This window comes from Pomacea canaliculata, linkage group LG5 (assembly GCF_003073045.1).
Source record: "Pomacea canaliculata isolate SZHN2017 linkage group LG5, ASM307304v1, whole genome shotgun sequence".
In the NCBI taxonomy this organism is placed as follows: domain Eukaryota; kingdom Metazoa; phylum Mollusca; class Gastropoda; order Architaenioglossa; family Ampullariidae; genus Pomacea; species Pomacea canaliculata.
In genome coordinates this window covers 29,240,572-29,260,602 of record NC_037594.1, presented here as the reverse complement: position 1 = coordinate 29,260,602, position 20,031 = coordinate 29,240,572, and the positions used below count along the sequence as shown (strand labels likewise).

The following is a 20,031-nucleotide window of genomic DNA, read 5'->3' as shown; positions in this document are numbered from 1 at the left end:
AACTCGAATACAGGCAATCCCTCGCTTGCACAAGGACACCCACAAGCATGAGAAAGACCGTGCAAAAGAGAGAGAGGCAGAGACAGCGAGCGAGACAGAGAGAAGAGATGAATGACAGTAATCAAGCAAGACAATCATTAAGAGAAAGATTTTCAACGTACTCCTTTAAGAAACGTAGACCACGAAGGTAAATAGTTTGTAAATTGTAAATTTATTTAGTTACAAGTCACTTATAACAAAGAAGGCATGTACATTGAATTACATAGGTATCTAACAACATCAGCTCAAAACTGAGATCTTTGAAATATTAGCCATTTTATTTTATCTCTCTGAAGTTAGCGAAGACATATTCTGCGTGCCATTTACATAAAAATATGAACTTAAAAAATGCGACTCGGCAATAGAAGCATTCAGTCGCAGTCTATACAAACTAGAACGGAGGAAAATAATAAAAAAAAAAACTGTTTGCGGAGAAAGAGACAATGTCTCTATTGTATGAGGGATGGATAAATAGATGAATGCGCTGCCAGATGAAGATATGTATGGATACATACAAATGCAAAATAATCACTATTTTCTGTAAAAGGAAGCAACGCCATTCAAAATTCTTATCGTTAATGCAAATTTCATAGAAAATATTAAGTGTCCGAAGAAAGTAGAATATGGGAAACATCCTCCTAAAACCTATTCAGATAGCATTTTATTAAAAGTATTTTCCGGATTTTGTCTGTCGCAACTATTCAAACGAAGCCAGAGTTGTATCATAAAGATGATTGTATCATAAAGAAAGTAGAAAACTGTTTTAAAAGCTTAATTACTTAGTGGGCTTGCAGCAGGCCAGCGAAAAGCACCTGAAACAAAGCAATAAATTGAAAATAAATTCTTTTCCTCGGATTAACCCCATGCTGTTTCTGGACTCATGCCTTTTAGGAATGACTTCAAGGAGAGATGATTAAGGAATGTAATTCGTGGAACAAGAAAACTCGCATCGTAATCAGGATTTTAGGGATCATACGATGTTGATAGGTTTTTCTAAAACCTTAATTAAGTGCCTAGGGACCTCTGATTACACTGCACCTACCCTAGATGCACCTTTAAAGCATACATGATCTGTAACGGGACAATCTTCATAACAATAGGAGAAATAAGAGCAGGAGGGAAAGATTTAAGCAATATTTTTAATATTAAATTTTTGTCACATGTTTAGAACCCAAAAGTTGCCCAACAGCGGTAGGAGCGTGTCAGACATCATTTTGTCGATATCGAAACTGAAAACTGAACGATGGCACGCAGAAACTGAGATAAAGTGGATTATATTCGTGAAAAATCTTCAAAAAACTGGTGGAAGACTGAATCACGTGACATGAAAACTCCACTCCATATACTTGCTTTGCTGGGGATCTGCAGGAGTGTATATTTTTCCAAAATTTTGTTCCCTGGCAAACCTTTAATTACCATTCAGCTGAACTTCTAACTCATCCTCCAAGCACGGATGGAAAAATACTGAGGCATAGAAACCAGGACAGCTTCTTCTCAACATACTAATCAACATAACTTGTGTCTGTCATCAAAGCTGCTTTTCTTTCTCTTATATTTCAATGAAGCTTCCAAAATGTCAGCTGCCTCGAAGGAATATATCAACAATTTATTAAACGAGTAGTGTCCCTGAGTACAAGCATATATTTATAGACCGTAATTCGATAATTCTATTCTAATTTTCAGATAAATGCAGAAACAAAGTATTATATTCCATTTTGAAGCTGTATGTGGAGGTATGTGCTTGTAAATATTATCATTCCTTCATTATCATCTGTTTTCATTGGATTCAAGATTTATTACCACTGGGTAATATCACATAAATTTGAGCAAACACGTGGTAATCGTTAAAGATCATGAAAGCATGGTACATCTCATTCAACCTCGCCCAAGTCACAACCGAGGGATTAACAAATAAATTATACCATAACAAAAACAATGTAGAGAGAAAGAGAAAGCTGCATGTCTTGGTCAAACTCCAGCCACCGACAGTTCCAACGGAAACATGTTCGTTGACCTGTTGTCAACAAAGCACCAAGTTGTTTCCTTTCTGAACAAAAGAGTTCCTTGCTGTTCTTTTCTGATCTCATCAACACCTCTCTCCACAGCTTCCAGTCTACACCGAAGTAATCACATCCCGAAACTTATTGTTCGTAGAGTTGGAAAGTTCTTGAGGGAGTCCCGAGATGAGACCACACTGCTCTAAGGTCCTGCTGTTGCCTCTCAAACATCGACAGTAGGTAGGACTGCACCTCGGCTCCGGTGGCTTACATATTCCCCGCAAATCCCTCTTGAAATTTGTGTTCAGCAGCCCGTAGATGACAGGGTTGATACAGACTGAGGTGAAGGACACAAGAATGCACAGGGCGTGGATGAAAGGAAAATCAATGCCTTGAAAAACCTGCAACAATACACACAGATATATTGCTTTTAGCCTTTCTGTGAATATGCACAAATCAAACATGAACAGATATATATGATCACACAGAGAAATATATATATATCCTTCGTGCTTTGAATGTATTAACCAGAACTACCAGCCTAGAAACTATCATAAACATTACAGAAATTACTACTTTATTAATGCAAGCAAATACTAAACATTTGGTGAAAGTAGCTCTTAACCTAAAATATATGACTGATAAAGGCGACAATTGTGATTCAAAGAAAATATGTGCTTTAAACGGAATGTACAATGGTAGATGCTTTCGATTATTTAAAATAGCAGGTCCCTTCCAAATAATTTATAAGTAAACAGGAAATATAAGCGAAACTGTGAAATACTGTGAACATAAAATGCGACTTTATAGGAATCAGTGCACGAATGCCGCTTATAACCTCAAAAAGTCAATTCCGCATTCGTCCACGAAATCCCATCATTTTATGGGCATAATTGGACACTATCCTCTTTTTTGTCAGAAAAATGTCAAATGCTGCGGCTAAAGAGCTGACATGATGCCGTTTCACCTGAAAATAAATCGGTTCTAATATGTTATCAATTTTTTTCCTGAAACACAATGGACAGTCTCACGCTAACGCTGTTTCTTTTATGACAGCGAGCTGAGAAAAGCTGTCTGGGTGACAGGGGGAGACCGGAAGTTCCCCTAGCTGACAGACAGCTCCAGGGAAGCAGCTTCCGTAGCTGGCTGCGCATGCTCCCCAGGGTGAGCCATAACTCTTTGGCACAAAGAGAGAGAGAAGTACTGTCGCTAACGTGACTCACGTGACTTTTGTCACGCAGTCCCTACGGGGAATCGGAAGTGGAGGGGCTTTGGTGTTTGCGCGTGGATGACTTTCCGACCTAGATATGTTAAACAGAGAACGAGAGGGATTTATGTGTCTCTGCAACAGGGAGTCCGAGAGATTCATTGTGGCCTTCATGAAGCCTTTAGCATGACACATGAGGTGACACATGAGGTGACCAAACTCTACTGGCATAGAGACAGAAAAAAAAGAAGGCTGTACTCAAATCAAAGTAAATCTGTTTTCTGGAACGAATTGTAAACTTACCTACCGGCAACTAAGATGGTAGCTAAGGTTTTCATTGGCTTATACTGTTATAGTGACTAACTGGACTGCATACTCTAGCCATCAGCTATTTTCATTCACTCATCCCTTGACTAATACCCATTCACAAACGGTGATGTTAAAATTACGATTTACTGTAGCTGTATACTTCCTCAGCCTTTATCCTTATCAAAATTTTACTTAAAAGGCAGAAAAGCCATTAATTCATGACTGGTGCTGGTGCACTTGTTGCAGAGAGAATCTACAGAACCTACTTATACCTAGTTTACCTTCAGGGGATGTTCGAGGATTCGATTGGAGAAAAAGGTCTAGAATATTCATCCATTGAGGAAAACGGTCATTTTCAGCCTACCTTAAAAATATTTAAATACAAACTAGATAACTCGACTGAAAGACAATCAGCGAGCTAGACGGCAAGATGGACAAAGTAATAAAAGAACAAAAGTAAATGATCAAACGAAGAAGATCTTGGAGGGATATCCTACACGTTTCAATTTTTTTTTTCTGCGTTACGGTTGCAAACTTTGTTCATTTTTTTGATTTTCTTTTTTTCGTCTTGCCTAGGTTTTCTTTCTTCTTACTCTGATCATTTTTAGTCTTCAGATGTACCCCTCTTTCCCGCTATAACTGTGAGCAAGAACAGTAAGAGCGAAACAGTAAGAACAATATTAATGTGTCATTGTTTCAATGAGGGTTAGGGTTAGGGTTGAAATTCTACGTTACAAAAAGATCCGCTTAAATCAACAAGAAAAAAACCCCAAAGGAAAACAATAACTCTCACAACTATTTCAAATAAAGACAAAACATATTTTAGACAAAAAAATCTAACTCCCTATTTCAACTCCCCCATTAATTACCTCAGGGTAAATGGTGGCGAGTGTATTGACGAGGTTTAAGGGCAGCCATGCAACAGCAAATGCCGCCGCCATGCTCGTCAACAAAATCATGTTTTTTCGATGTCGGCACCGCTTTCGACGGAGATGCAGATCCGGGAGGCGGTAGGGCCCATCCGTGATGTGCATGCGCAGAAAGCTGCCGATGAGAAGATGAAGGGTAACGATGGCGAGGAGAGGGGAGAGGTACTGCAGAAGAAGGACGATGACCGTGTAGATGGTCAGCGAGACTGGCGAGCGCCACTGTTCCAGACACAGATTGTACATGACGTAGCCATTGAAACCTTTGACCTCCTCCACGTGGTGCACAGCGAACAAGGGCGCGGCGATGGCAACGGAGACGATCCAGATGAAAGCGAGGCCGTAACAGGGTGACAGCCGCGAGCGGATGCTGTTGCCGTTGTTGGTGATGGCTCGATAACGGTCGACGGCCAACGCCACCAGCGTCAGGGTCGACACGAAGACGTAAATAGTCTGCAGCGACGGCACCAGCCGGCAGAGGGCTTCGCCCAGCGTCCAGTTCTTGAGCACCAGGCGCACCACGGACAACGGTTTACACAATACGCAGGTGAGGATGTCCGAGATTGCCAGGTTCATGATGTACAGGTTGCGGCTGGACTTGCGAATGCCGTTTCTGACGATGATGAAGCAGACGAGCCCGTTGCTGACGATTCCGAGGACGATGAGGACGACGAAGCTGGAGATGAGCGACATCTCTCTCGACTGGCTGAACCAGTGGTCGTTTTGCGAGTACTCCAGATAGACTTTCAGAAAATCGTTGATGGAGAAGTTCTTCGATTCCAGTCCTCCAGCGTCAAGCATCTCCAGAAGATAAGGGTCTGGGTCCTTCATTCCTGACGCCCTGCTGACTAGCTTCCGAGTGAAGTTTCTTCACACAACAGCACAGGGACCATGATGAGACTGGCATTTCAAGTAACCAGTCCGTCTTTAGATGGATTGATAGAAAATCCTAAAGCAACTCACAAGAACAGCGGAACTGTCTTAGCTTCATGCTTCTTGGACAAACACTTTGTCCTGCAAAAGGTTGTAGTATTTCCATAGGGCGATATATTCGTTCATAATACACTCTACAAATCCGATTTTTTGGAGATTAAAAGTGACATTTGCTGTTGTGCTTTTTTGTTATCTAGACACTGCTGAGAATCTTCAGGTCAACTAGGATGTTTAAAATGAGTCTCTTCAATGCTTTAAAATTGTGACACAGCTTTCAATGTTTCTCTGAAACCTGAAAATAAAATTTTTTGTATTAGTGAACAAAAAAACGAAATGTTTCATCATGCAGTTATGCAGATAGGCATACATTTCAGTCAGTTTAAGTTATTGTCTGAAAGCCGCTGTAGTCATTATTGACGGCACACCGTGTCAAATGATACTTTAAGGACCCCGAAAAGTAAACAAAAAACACGGGGAGGTTCTAGTAGCAGAGATGAAAATCTCAGCCAGTAAACGAGTCTCCGTGTATCCCCCATGGCTGAGAGACTGCGCCATCGACTGGACCCCAACAGAAGTAGGGAAGGAAAGGAAAGGAAAGAAAACCTGTTATCAAGGCGAGAAGAAGAGGTTAATTACCTCAGCTAGTGACGGGCCCAGTCGCTCTTTCGTCTACTCAGATGAACTCACTGTGGGGAGCCAGAGGTCAGACAAACTGACACTAATGCGTACAGTGGCAACATCAGAAGGACATCAGAGGATCAGAAGTAACACTCCAGCTGCCATCTGTCAGGCCGCAGCCAACACAAAGTTTCGCCGGCAAACCTCTGTCCAATCCACGTGACACGCCTTCAAAGTCTTCCCCTGGGGCACTGGCTGCTGGAAAATATAAAGGGATACAACATCTGAAGAAAAATTACAATGTTCCAATCGTTTATTTAATCGTTATCGGTTTCAGCTCTTTAATAGCAAGATTATATCTGGCATAACAAGCATTCGCAGTGAAGAAAAACGACCCTCACTAAATGCAGGCTCGCCACCGCACACAAAAGCAAGTTATAAAAAGTAAGTGAATCAGTTTATTGATTGTTTGCAATGCGTTCTGTTTCCAAACAAGAGGCCATTTACCTCAGGATTAAGACTATAGAGAATCCCTTAGTAAAATAAAATGTAACTTTTTTTAATAAAGAGATAAATAGAGAAATATTTTTCCGTGTTTTTTTGTTATTCATTCACCTAAAGATACTGACAAACTGTACACTAAAGAGTTCAGCGATTTTTCAGCCATGACAACCTCTACAACCAAAATAGAAAAATAACGGGAAAGTAAAAAAAAAGACCACACACACACACATCTGGAATACAACCACTACAACAGAGTACTTTTTTACTACAGTGTCCAAATCGGTTGACAAGAACGAGAGAAGGACCATTCCCGAAGGGAGCTTCTATTAACTTTGCTGTTCCTCGCGAGACTCAAAGTCAATTACCATGCGTGACGACTTGGAGTGTGAGCAGCTCGGTCATTACCCTGCAGCCCCCAGTGTCATTACTAGCTCCCCCTGGATATTTGGCAGTCACCACACAACTCTGTATTCTCCTTTCAGCCTTAGCTGGGTGAGTTGTTGCGAGATAAAACCACATCTGTTAAATTTTGCAGAAAAGTCAGGTTCCTGGGGGAATTTGGTGGCACGGATATATAAAAATGCATGTTTTATCCCTGAAATTGAGCCCAAACTTTTCACAGGCTTTTCTAAATATAGCCCGGCAATCAAATGAGTAAATTAGCTCAGTGTTCGGTAAACTATTTGCTCATCAACAATCACATTGCATCAATGAGTTGTTGAACTACTGAATTTAGACAGTAATTTAACCGCAATGTATTCTAATTTAGAATAAGCTTACACATGCATAGTTCGCCTACAAACTAGAAATTAAGAAGGGAGACAATAGATTACACTCAAAATTAGTAGAATGGGAACAGAACACACAGCTCTTGTTATCACAATGTGTATAACCAAGTTTTATTTCTGTTTTTTAGAAATGCGTGAATTGCCACAAATTCGTTTTTCTTAAATGAATGGAGACCGCAGCCAACGAGAGAGCAGATATTTATTAATGGGAAATAAGGAATTAAAAAAATCCAGGGAAAAACTGCAATGTCAGAATTATTTCACCAGATTTTGGGAATAAGTATAAAGTGAGATCTTTCATATTCGGTCAAACAGTCCAAAAAAAGTGACTAAAGCATGGAATAAAGTAATGTATACAAAGAATTAATTTCTATCTCTTTGTCGTAAAATGTTTTCGTGGCAAAGCTGTTGTGGTTCACTGATGAAACAGGTCAGACTGTTTGCTGAGGATGTCCTTGGAGAATAATTTTAAGCTCGAGCACGAGTGATTGAAACCCGAACTGTCTGCGTTGGTATTTCGAGAAACTGTCAATGAAGCTCGATTCAGAGATCATTAGGTACATACATATTCATAGCTCCTAATTCAGGTTCTGTCAAAACAAGTCATCAGCATGATCGCCTTGACATTTAACTAACCCTGAAGAAAACTGGCTCATCACTTAGAAAGTAGGTCAGTTTAATTTCTATGCATATTGCTCCCACCATTAAATCTCACTCCGCAAAAAACCCTCATCCGTCGAGAGTTGAGAGAGGAGAGGAAGGAAAGATAAAGTAGCCCCAAGCCGGCTTGTCCAAATTAAGAAACTCTAGAATAATATTATGTAAAATGGTATAGCGATAGCATGCAATATTGCTTTCTAAAAAATGTGTTTTTTCTTCCTCCTCGGACCTCCACATCCCTAGAGATCTTCATCTGTCATTAGTACAGTCAGGATTGGGTGTCCTGGGTTCAGATCTCGTCTCGGGCACGCTGTTGTTTCTTTGCACGTGGCATCTGTTTACAGGACTGACTGCCTTAATTGCTTGCTCGGCTTAACACAACTAATTACTTCCCCTCAACTAACATCTTCTGCTGTGTTTATTCACATACCCGTGATATTTGAGTTATGGCAATGATGAGCTACCGTAACATCAAGTTCACTTTGTTATGTCGCAGAAGTGAGGCCTTGACCTCCTTTCAAAACTCAAGAACTGCAGTTTTTTTCTATACATGAATTGAAGCCATATTGAATCAATGAAATTTGTGGGTTATTATCTTGTAATGAACTCAACCCAGTTAATAAACCAAGTCTGTATCGCCATATCTCCCTCTGCACGCTCCAGCAGCCAAAGGAGAGACAGGTCTCCCCCGGCCAGACGGAAGCAATGAAGGCGAAAGTAAGTACAGAGTCTGCTCCTGACCTTTTTACCCGGGTAAGACCAACCCTCTCTCTTGTTCTAGAAAAAAAATTTGCCTTGGAACTGTAGTGAATCATGTAGTTAGCAAGACACATTCTCAAAGAATGATGCAGCTGAGAATAAACTGGCTGATACAGACTGCATACATCATACTTAGGAAGCACGAGGGACCTAAAGAAAAATTACTGACAGCTTTGCAGCGAAAAGACTCTCAGGGAAAATAGCCTTTTGGATTGACTGGAGGGACGTGCTCATGAAAACGCAATCGCACGCTGGCACGTGAGCGCGCGCAGCTGCAGACATTCATACGAGGGAAGAAAGAACAAACGAAAAAAAGGAGAGAGAGAGAGACTAATGAAAAATTTTGAGTGCATTGACAATAATAATTTGGAAAAAAAAACTAAGGAACACAAGTTCTTCTAACGATCGAAGAACACAAGAGTGAAACATACTGGAAAGTTTTTAACTCCCTCGCTAATCATTCATCATGGCCATTCTTCCAACTTTATCACAATATCACCATCGGAAGTGTCCTCGTTCTTGTCAATACTCTGACAAAATACAAGACTGCAGCAAAATGACATCCAGTAAGACTGTACCTGCGTACAGACTCAACTGTTGACCACACGGTGTACAGTGTACAATGTACCTACTCAGGTACTCACCTGTGGCTGGAATCAGGGTGCCAGCGCCTACAGCAACACACCGCACGGACCACCCGATCTGTTTGAACCTGTCTGTCCGATATCGTCACATCCTTCAGGTGTCACAAAGCTGGCGACTGGCCCGCCAGACCTTCTCCTCCAGGCTGAAGAGGGGCAGGAGGCTTTCCGGTAATCATGGACGACTACTTCGTGCAAAGCGAGCGGGCGAGCGGGAGGACCACGTGTAAGTCACTCTCGCTTACTGACGACAAGGCAAATGCAGCAGAAGGAATTTCCTCTCTTGCCTGAAGAATTTATACACAACCGGAAAAGAACGAGCGAAAAACTGAAATCAGGCTATTTCGAAAGAGGCAGAGAAGAAAGCAAATAAAGGAAGAAAAAAAAAAAACTCATTGATACTTCTACACCCGCCTCAACAGTTTCTACAACACATAGTAGAAAAGTAAAGATATATATATATAGCTCTCAAGATGGTGGTGAGGGTGGGCTAAATGAGTCCTGACGGGGTAACACGGTGAAGATTGATGCTCTTACAAAAGACTTTGCCAACAGCAGCTCGGAGGCACATTTAAGACCACATGCAAAGCTCAGCTGATCGATCATATATATATATATCACTGGCAACAAAGATACGCCCATACCTGCTGCTGTCTTTGCCATGAAGGACTTTTCAAAACCTTAAATTATTGAAGAATGCAGATACTACAAGGACTGCTCACCCACGAGAAAGTACATTCAGAGGACACAAATCCATTTTTAGCACATTTCATTGTTTCTCTAGAATACAGTTCGTGCACTTTGGAATTAGTAAGAGTTTGCAAAAACAAGATGAGTGAGGAATGGAGTGGGTGTGGAAAAATAGAGTGCGAGGGCAGTTGAGAAGGGAGAGAATTAAGGTAAAGAAAGGGAAGGATCAAGCTACATCTTCGACGTATCGTGTCATACGGTAAACCACTTTGTTAAGAAGACAACTATTTTGAGCTTGAAGAAAAAAAAAAACTTAGATTAAAAAGAAACTAAAATATAGACAAGGCTACAGTTGGAAAAACAAAATAAAAACAGAATCACGTTTATGCACGCGTGCACACGCCACACTAGGGACACAACAGCCAACAGGATGACTGCCAATGTGATGGGGTTTCTGGCTAAGGTTTGTTGGAACCAAGGTGTCCAGCATCTCCATCATGAGAGAGTTCCCTGGTGTATCATTTCATTTCAAGAAATGATGAGGATGTTAACACGAGTAAGCATGCCGGCACTCATGCATGCGCCGCACGTGCACGCGCGTGTTGATCCTGTAGGACGCATCAGCAGGTCGCCATCGAAAAGTAAGCAGCTCGTCTGTTCGGTGCATCGGGTGGAAATGAAAATACTATACTACACGACATACAATTGTTTGTTCTCTGATGAAAGTGCTGCATGTCTAGTTCAGCAGGGAATACACTGGACATGATAGCTTGTGATGAAAGTGCTTGACTTGCAATGGAAGTATTGTATATCTTGCAAGAGTGAAGGATGAAATAAGTCTCTCTCTCACACACACACACACACAGAGAAGACAGCAAAGAAAGATGCGGTAGAAACAGCTCATCGATCTGTCCTCAAATGCCCATCTGCAGGACTCTCAAAGACATGTTTCATCCAAAGAATTCAGGAAGGATGAAAGGAACAAACTGAAAGCAACCAAGAAAGTTTTTTTTTGACACAAACCAGAGCAGTTCTAGCCGAGGACGATGTCTGGAAACAAACCGAGTCTTCAGCTGTGTTTGATTCATCATCACAGCCTATGTTTGCAAGATACACAGAGACATCTAGCGACAGAGTGGAGAGTTATAGGATGTCATGAAGGTAGAAGGATTGATTTTCTGACAAAACTGTAAAAAAGCGGATGGCTGTGCTAGCATGGAGGGAGAGACATTACTCGCCTGGAGCGAGATGCCGTGAACACTTGGGGATTTCCGGGGGGAATTTATTACCTGTTCATGAAACTCATTTACTGGGTTTGCTATTTCTTCGAAAGACTTGTTTTTAGTACAGAACATTAACCTATCTGCTTCCTTGTCAAAATTCAAGAAAAGCTAAATTATCGATGAAAGGTTTCGGTCAAGCAGAAAATAATAGATGATTGTCTTCCTCTCTGGTGTTTGGTGTGGCGAATGACGATATCCCCTGCATTCAATTCGACAAACAAATATGTAAACACGGGGATTTTGGGGTGGATTACCAAAGGTAACATGTGAAAGAATTATGCTTGATCAGAATTTGGAATACTTCGAAGTGACCGCGAGGCCGGTTGGAAGAACTTCAAAAGGGTGGGCAGAGATGGGACCCAGCTGGGCGGAAGAACGGAAGACAAGAGAAAGCTCTCTCTAGTGATGGTTGAACAATTTCGTCTGCGTGCAGTCATTTGGTTTCCTGAAAGCTCACCGCCTTCTCTTGATCCTCCGGCTTTAGTTTCACAGACCGGCTGCCCTTAGAAAGTATTTCTGTTCATCGGTTGGAAAATGAAGATAACAGGGTGGAAGGTCATCTAAAAAAAATACCTCTGACCATTCATCAGATGTTAAGATGATGACAACAACAGTAAACGACGATAAAGATGAAGAAAAGCAAAAGAAAATGACGATGAAATGAATCGGACTGATCTTGAACACATTACAGTGATGTACTCATTCTCATACATCGAGCTACCAACCTCTGAGACAAGTATCCAGCCATGCTTACCAGCTAAATCTTTAAGGCCATTGGTATGAAAAATGTGGGGTTTAGTTCTGATTTGAAAGTGGAAAAGCTGTATAAAACGCTCGAGCTGTCTGCTCATTATTTCCTGCATGGTTGCAATTCCCTTCCCCAGTCTCAGAAAGGCAAGACGAGCTGAGAAAAAATCCACTCGCCCATCGAGAAGTACACAAAAACTATTTAGCATTTCACAGCATCAGCAGCAACTACAACTGCTTCAGGTTCTCACAGGGACAATAACGGAGCATGTACTGTATAATCCTATTTTGCATTGGTTATTCTTTCTAATTCAATATTCTAGAGACAGTTTTCTCATGAAAGCATGTCCCTTTTATCAGTTGCCTTTCACAAACAGTTCAATCAGCGCAGGCTGGTTATGAAGACTTCTGTGGACTGACCAAGCCGTGCGATTTGCATACAGCCAAAGAGACAATCTTCCTCTTCTGTAATCCGTCTAATAAAGATAATAATGAAAAGAGAAGTAAATTCAACTGAATGTCTGGATTATTTCAGATATATTTTTAGTCCTCCTCAGTCTCCATCATCATCATACTCATCCTCATCCTCATCCTCATTCTTCTAATACTACAGATGAGGTTAGGCACGAGCTGAACTCTTCTTACTCTACCTTGGGAATCAACCAACAACCCTGGTATAAAGGGACAAACAACGAAGCAGAGTGGTGTTCACTCCCATTCACGATTAGCCACAACTGAAGAAGAAGACCATAAGAGAAACTATTATATGGAGCCAAGGGACAGATCATTGTAATGAATAAACGGTCACTGCTGGGAGGGATGAAGTGTAGCAAAGAGACTGAACTATAAAAGGACCGAGCCAGAAAACCTGGTCATGGTAACTCATAACTGGCAAGCGATCCCTTATATCACCCCTGGGGCAACAGCAAGGAGAAAGATAAAGACTGCTCACTTAAAATTAATAGCTTGCTCTTCTGGGAAGAGTTAAGTCAGAAAAGAAAAGAGACAAAAAGGCCGCACTCATCCACAATCATTTTTAAAATTGGAGGTTTGGGTGGACATCGAACGGCTAGAGAAAGGCTTTCACGTTTGCTTTTAGCGAACATGCGCCGGAAGTGACGTATTGCTATCAAATAAGGTCAATTTTCAAACAAACAACTCCATCTTCATACATCTTTCTTCTTGTCTATTTTTCCAACAAGCTCACGAACTAGCGTTGTTCTTACGACTTACTGCTATCGATTCAAGTCCCAGAGCTTCGCGTACGAGAGAGAGAGAAAAAAAAAACCAACAAGGAAGGAGATCGTTTCTATATAAAAGCAAAGCCATTACACGGACCCTCCGTTCAGAAGAACGGATCAGCAGGGCTAAATATAGCTCAGTGCTCCCCCGTTAGTTACTATTTTGGATCCTTTCAATGTTTTTATTTGCCGTGTTTAAAGCTGGTGCAGCGCAGCAGGCTGGCAGTTCCAGAAGGACGCGCCATTGAAGTTAACATCTTGTGTAACTTGTTGAGTTTGGGTCGGAGAACCTTACAACCTCAACTGCTGTGTGTGTGTGTGTGTGTGAAAATTAAACATTTCATCATTAACTTTCTTGACCACCTATCCCCAAAATGCAGCAGAATCCTTCCAATCACACGCAATGACAGGACACGAAGAGCAGTATTTTCCTCTTGGAGTTCCATGCATGCAAAAATATTTTTGTCATTTATTGCCTCCATTTGTTTAATCCTTTACGAGCCCTGAGTCATCAGCACTAATTCTTGTCAAAGGCTCTGGTGCAATAATTTATTTTCTCCTCTTTCTCCATCCATTTGCATATTATGCTCACGGCTTCTCTTTCGCTTCCATTTCTTGGACTGCGGTAAGACAAATGAAACACAAATTTTGAAAATCATTTCTTGGACATTTTCCTGCTGAGATATCTGTTTACTTCGTGAGTTTGTGAGTCGATTTTTGATGATTGCGCAATCCAATAATCATGCCCACTTCTACATTTAAACAACCAAAGAGATAAAAAAAGAACATTCCTATTTTCTTTATGTCTTGCGCATAATTACATGCAATAGTTCTTAATTAGAAAATGGCTTTCACACTGCACACGAGTTGCAAGAAGGGAAGGAGATGGGCGGAAGCTTGGGATGACAAGATGCTTCCATAGAAGTTAGAAAGGCGATAATGGTTTGTAATCACGGGACATCGCCGCCACACACTTACAGAAGAGGTTTCTCTGATATCGAGCGACCTATTTAAGGCAGAAACATTAAGTGCTTTCATCAAGATGAAAAACAGCCGTTTATTTTAAAAGGTTGTAGATGGGGAAAAAAAACCCTACAGATGTCATATCATCCCCAAGAGACTGCTCAAGTGTCGACTGTGTGGTGACAGATGTTTGCTTCCCCGCTGGCTACAGACTTTCAGTACCGCACGTGCGCAGTGCGTGATGAGGTGTGCGATGGTCGGCGTGATGAAGTCTCCAGCAAAGAAGCTTCCAGAATGAAACTCCATTCGCCATTAGCCACAGACCACGCAGCGACCTTTGCCCTCCCGCACAACGTGAAGCTGGCAGAGCCTTGGGTCGCTGTTTTTTCTCGCGGTGGACCTGAAATGGAAGAGAATTCTTCAAAACGACTAAGGTATTGGGTCTGCTTTGTGTCCTTCAATCATCGCAGATGAAGGAATCCCAGAGCTGTCGCTTCTTCTCTTGCAATTAGTGAGACCATCTTTCCTCACTCAGGTTCTGAGTCAAGATGGAGTCCATCTTCCCACAGCACAGTCCTTGTGCTCCAACCTCCCTTGTAGTGTGTAGGACAGGATTTGTGTAGCGGTCCCTTGCTGTGTATTTCGCGTTGGTCTTCGATGATTGTAACATTGGATTCGACATCTCCAGTCCTGCCATTGTCTCTAACTGATATTTCGAAAGATTGTAATACAAAGGCAGTAGAGCTTCATCAGCCTGTTTATTTTTAGGTATCAGAGTAGCCTTCTGGTGGCAGTTTTCTTGCCAAACACTTTGCTATGCTGTTATGCTACTCTACTTTTCTTGGGACTCTCTCTCTCTACTTTCTCCAACCCTCTATGGAGTCAGGTTAGTTCTTCCAGATAGTTGGGTTAACTGGGGAAGTTTGCTGCGCCTCACGGGTATCGAACCAGCGCTCTGTTGGTCTTGTATGCCAACACTCTATCAAATCTTCCCATTACATTGAAAAGAGGACGATGACCAGCAACTAACAATTAACTTAGTGAGGGTGGCTGTCTGAAGTCAAATGACAGAATCATCGACTACACCTTCACACATTGCGGAATCACAAGTCTCTGTTTGACCAAGACATACATCTTCTTCCCAAACTGCTTCCTTCAACCTTTCTTCCAAAATCCTGACCGGCGTCGTGGCCCTAATCCAGGAAGACATTTCCATTGGTGGTCAAAGTTCCCTCTGGCGGAAGGTGGAGTATCAGAGTATCGTGGAGAGACTGAACTCGAGTGTTTAGTGTTAACACAGGCAAGAGAAGGAACAGCGGATCGATCAGGGGCGATGGGGAAAGATCGATTACTCAGGAGGAAGGGAAATGGGAATATTTTGTTAGCGTCAGAGGAATGGACAGGGGAAAGAACATTTCCCTACCGAGTAATTAAAAAAATTTACATGCCAGACAATTAACTAGAAGCTCCTTTTACTTTTTGTATGATTGTTAGGGAAGAGGTTAAGGGAAATAATGATGATGATTGACGATTGACGATGACGACGACGACGACGACGACGATGATGATGATAATGGCTGTAAGCAGTATTCAAAGAAGAAACAGTATATTGCAATGATTTTATAATGGTTCATGGTTTTCGTGTAAATATGTTGTTGTACGCCAAGCTGTGGTTGGTGTACAATGTGAGCGACTGCTGCTGCAGCTGTGGTTTGTAGGTGTTTGTACAAGTTGAGTGGCTGCTGCTGCAGCTGTCGAAGGAAACTGAAGCTGGTCCTCGCAGTCGACGTAGGGTTCAACCTTTTGAGTAGGGTTCAAACACTTCACAGCAATAATGTTAGCTCCAATTTTATTGCAGCCAGCTTGTGACATTTATGCACTGGAATAATGTTTTGGGACTAAGAGATTATTTCCCACCGGAAATGAAATTGTTTAGAATTTTATTTCAAGCCATGGGATTAGAATCTGTTCTCTTGGCAAACTAGTCATAAAATGGCAGCGCGGACTGTCTTAGAAAGGTTGTTGCCCTTTCATCTCCTGAGAACTTGCTGGGTTGTGGCCGCTGGTTGTTTCTTCTTTGGATCATAAATGTTGCTGCGCGTAATAACCACGAGGACGCGAGTAAAAAGAGTTTAAGACAGGCATCCTGTTGATATTCTTTCTTAATCGAACTCATTATTTTTTTATTGAGGAGGATTGGATGGTGTGTGTGTGAGAGAGAGACAGAGCATTGCAGAGACGGTGTATGTGTGAGTGTGTGTGTGTGTGAGAGAGAGGTCAAATAAGAAAAAGCCCTCCAGATGACTCCTTGCCATCTAGATGTCCCACTTGGTGGCGAGGACACCAGACCGACTGGAAAGGTACTAAAAAATAAAGTAAGCTGTTGTTTTTGGCCTCAATCTCGTGAATGGACAAAAATAAACTTTAACCTCATGATCTTTCAAATGGAAAAGCCACCAGTTTCCGGAGGAAATTGCACCATTTTGTCCTAAACTGAAATCAAAGAGCTTGGCTGCTCTACTTTCCAAAGACACTACCATAATTTCGTGTTTATTGCTTAAAAACTCCATTCATCTCATACTGTTTTCACAACGGTTGTAAGCCCGCATTTGCTGTGCTATTACAGGAAGACGGGAAAGGGATTAGACAGAGGAAGGCGCATTACTTAACGAAATAAGCTTCAATTTAACATTTAGTTAGCAGGAATAAACAGTGGAAATTTTAACTCTTAGTCATGTTAGAATACATGTACTTCACAAATCTTATATTTATAAAAATTAAAAATAGCAATAGTTATTTAAATTTTTTTGTTATAATCGTGCCGATACTATTGTAAAAAAAAAAGAAATGTAAAAAAAAAATAATTAAATAAATAAATAAAATAAATAAGAGAAGAGTAAACGACACAAATTAAGATAAAACCCTCGTAAGCGATTGTTAACAGAAGCATAATTGAACATTTGGAAATAAAACGAAAAACAATAAACCTATTAATACGAAAACTTCTCTGTTTTACACTGAAAAATAACAATATTCTCAAAGTTCTGAACCCAGTCTGCCAAACAAACCTCAAAGTCTATTCGGAAGATCGTGACTCGGAGTGTCAAAATGTATTCCGCCAGAATTTATTTCTCGTGTATTGATGGTGAACTCGCGTAGGTCAGCGCTGTCACGCTCTGTCAATCACGAGCATAGCACCTGGTACAATCGTGACGTCTCACACGTGACACGAGGCCTTAGGAGGAGTCAGTCATATTTTACAACGACTGTCGATTATTTAGAAGCGAATCGTGATAAGGTCCTTAAAGTCAACAAAGTAAGTGATTTATCAGTTTGTTTCGCTCTATACAGAAACACACTGACAGTTATTCTGTTAAATGTCTTCTCTCATTTTTTTTAGGTAGGGAAACAGATGTCGTGACCCCCGGATGTCAGGAATAAACGATTAAAAGCTACTAACCCCCAAACAAACTCACAATAAAGCCGCGTGTCTGTTTACAGTGCAAATCGAAATATAAATGGTCCCAGGGGAGACAGCCCTTACAGCCAATTGCTTTGTTTTCTTCTTTCTGCTTGACTGGTTTCGCGGCAGATGCGATTGATCTGCAGAATACGATGAATAACAGCTTTTTCTTTACCGACCTGCACGTGGACTTGTCCACTAGCTCATCCACCCACGCCACACACTCTCTCGCATACTCATATTCGTACCTGCTTGTTGTAGTTCTAGGTAAATTCAAACGAACTCAGAACATGTATAGTAGCCTGATAAACCAAGATACAATCGTATCTGCACAATGAATCGATGTATTTACATGTTTATACACCCACACGCACATCCAAAAGAAGAGAGAGGGAGAGAGAGAGGGGGAGAGGGGTTGGAAAATAAAATCTGATCAAAGCTCCCAGAGGACGGGTTCTTACTTAGAAGAAGAGAGATGCAAATGCTGTGAGATATGCATGAGAAATCCAAAAGCAGGCGTAGGACTGAGTAAAAGTGTTTCCCGAAATTTAGACAGAAAGTAATCTGTTTTTACAAAGCCATCAAAGGCACTGCAAAATGCCAGTGGCTTGTTTTTGTCGTCAGTCACAAGCATCCTCTACATTTCTCCACTGGCTTTGTCTCGCAATGCCACATCCCGTGTCTTTGCTTTTTTTTTCTCGGAGGCGGATGTGAATGCCACACACGTCCATCGTCATGCATACTTCGAAGATAAAAACAAACAGCAACCTACACCCAAAGAATCCTAAGTATTTGTTGTTCGTCTGTCACAGGCTGAGAAACATTGAAATATATCGTTTTTCTGCCCATCGATCAAACCTTAGTCTCTGACGAGCTCTGTTTTTTACTTCATCTAAAACCTGCTACATAAAATTGAAAAAAAAAAAAAAACAATTACAAAAAAATGATGGATGGCCATCAGGATGATCAGTTACAAAACCATGTAAAATTGTAAAATTGGAGTGATTAAATTGCTTTTCGCGGAGTCATGTCTTCCTTGTCTCAACGAAAACACGATTTTGTTGGCTCCAGGCGAGTTGTTGCCCTCGGCGGTGTTCCATGAGGCACATGCGTTTGAGCTGCGTGGGCAACTGAACTTTTTCTATCATGATTAGCGTGCTGTCGATGTTCACTGATAGTGATTCAGTATTGGCGATTTTTTCCTTTTTCTGTTCCATTTTTTCGTATTTTCTTGTTTACTAGTTTTGTTGTCACTCTTTTGTGGTAAATGAACCCAACAACAACAACAACAACAACAACAACAACAACAACAACAACAACAACAACCAACAACAACAACAACAACCACCACCACCTCCTGTGCGTTGTATTATTATTTTTTGTTTAATTTTTTTTTTTAGTTGGTTGACCCACTTGTATGCATGATTTTTCCCTTTTCCAAAAAATTATTAAAAAAATAACTAAAGGAGGTAAAAAATAATTTAAACAGATAATTACTTATTAAATATAATATAAAAATAAGTGAAAAATAAAATAAATGCAGAAACAAAATAAGTAGTTTTTCTTGGTCCAAAAATCCATTTTCAAACGCGGATATGGAGAAAACACTGACTCCGTAGTCAAGTGTGACAAAGAAGAGACAAAACTATTCTTTTTTCTCTTCGTCCTTCCTTCTGCTCCGTTCTTTGTACTGTGTGGAGCGATCTCCATGTCATTTGTCAGGAAAACAGCAGGACAAGCTTGTAAAAGTGTCTCCAGCATGAAGATCTCTGCCCACACATTTCCCCGTCCTCTTTTTGTCTCCATTGCTCACCTTTCCAGACATGTGGAAACAATGGCAGAGAAGCTGTTGAAGCATAGAGGGGAGGAGACGTGTAGATAGTGGGCGAAGGGTAAGAAAAAAAAAAAGATGTAAAGGTCTGGTGTCAATCAAAAATCCTCTTTGCGCTCTGACAAACTTTTTGTTTTCTTTCTTTCTCTCTCTCTCTCTCTGTTCACGCGCCTCACCTTAGATTCTCTTCTTTTTCGGATTCCCAAAGCCTGTGGCAGATTGTTCTGCTGGTGAGACTTACAGACCTACCAATACCCGCCCACCCTGCCTCCTCTTGTTTTCCTGACCATCACCCACCCTCCTGACGTCACGACTGATCGATCAGTTGCAGGGTGAAGTCACGTGACTCAGCTGTCGACAAGGCTGTATGGGGCCGTCCATTGAGCCTCGTGCATCACCACGCATTCCAAACAAGTAGTCTAAAGGCAGGAT

The 20,031-nt window shown here is 41.3% G+C and overlaps 1 protein-coding gene across 1 annotated transcript; it reads right to left on the bottom strand.

The window, feature by feature from the left end:
* Positions 1-204: 204 nt before the first annotated feature.
* Positions 205-9,737, bottom strand: LOC112565429 (neuropeptide Y receptor type 5-like). The gene is made up of 4 exons (XM_025240898.1): positions 9,385-9,737; positions 6,048-6,287; positions 4,422-5,703; positions 205-2,437 (listed from the first exon to the last, which is right to left on the bottom strand). The coding sequence occupies exons 3-4, from the start codon at positions 5,307-5,309 to the stop codon at positions 2,153-2,155; spliced, it is 1,173 nt and encodes a 390-aa protein (XP_025096683.1). The 5' UTR covers positions 5,310-5,703; positions 6,048-6,287; positions 9,385-9,737; the 3' UTR covers positions 205-2,152.
* Between the last annotated feature and the right edge of the window lie 10,294 nt (positions 9,738-20,031).

Coding starts and splice junctions, on each gene's coding strand:
- LOC112565429 (XM_025240898.1), bottom strand. CDS start 5,309: ATGAAGGACCCAGACCCTTATCTTCTGGAGATGCTTGACGCTGGAGGA. Junction 2,438..4,421: donor TCGCCACCATTTACCCTGAG/GTAATTAATGGG, acceptor GTATTGTTGCAG/GTTTTTCAAGGCATTGATTT.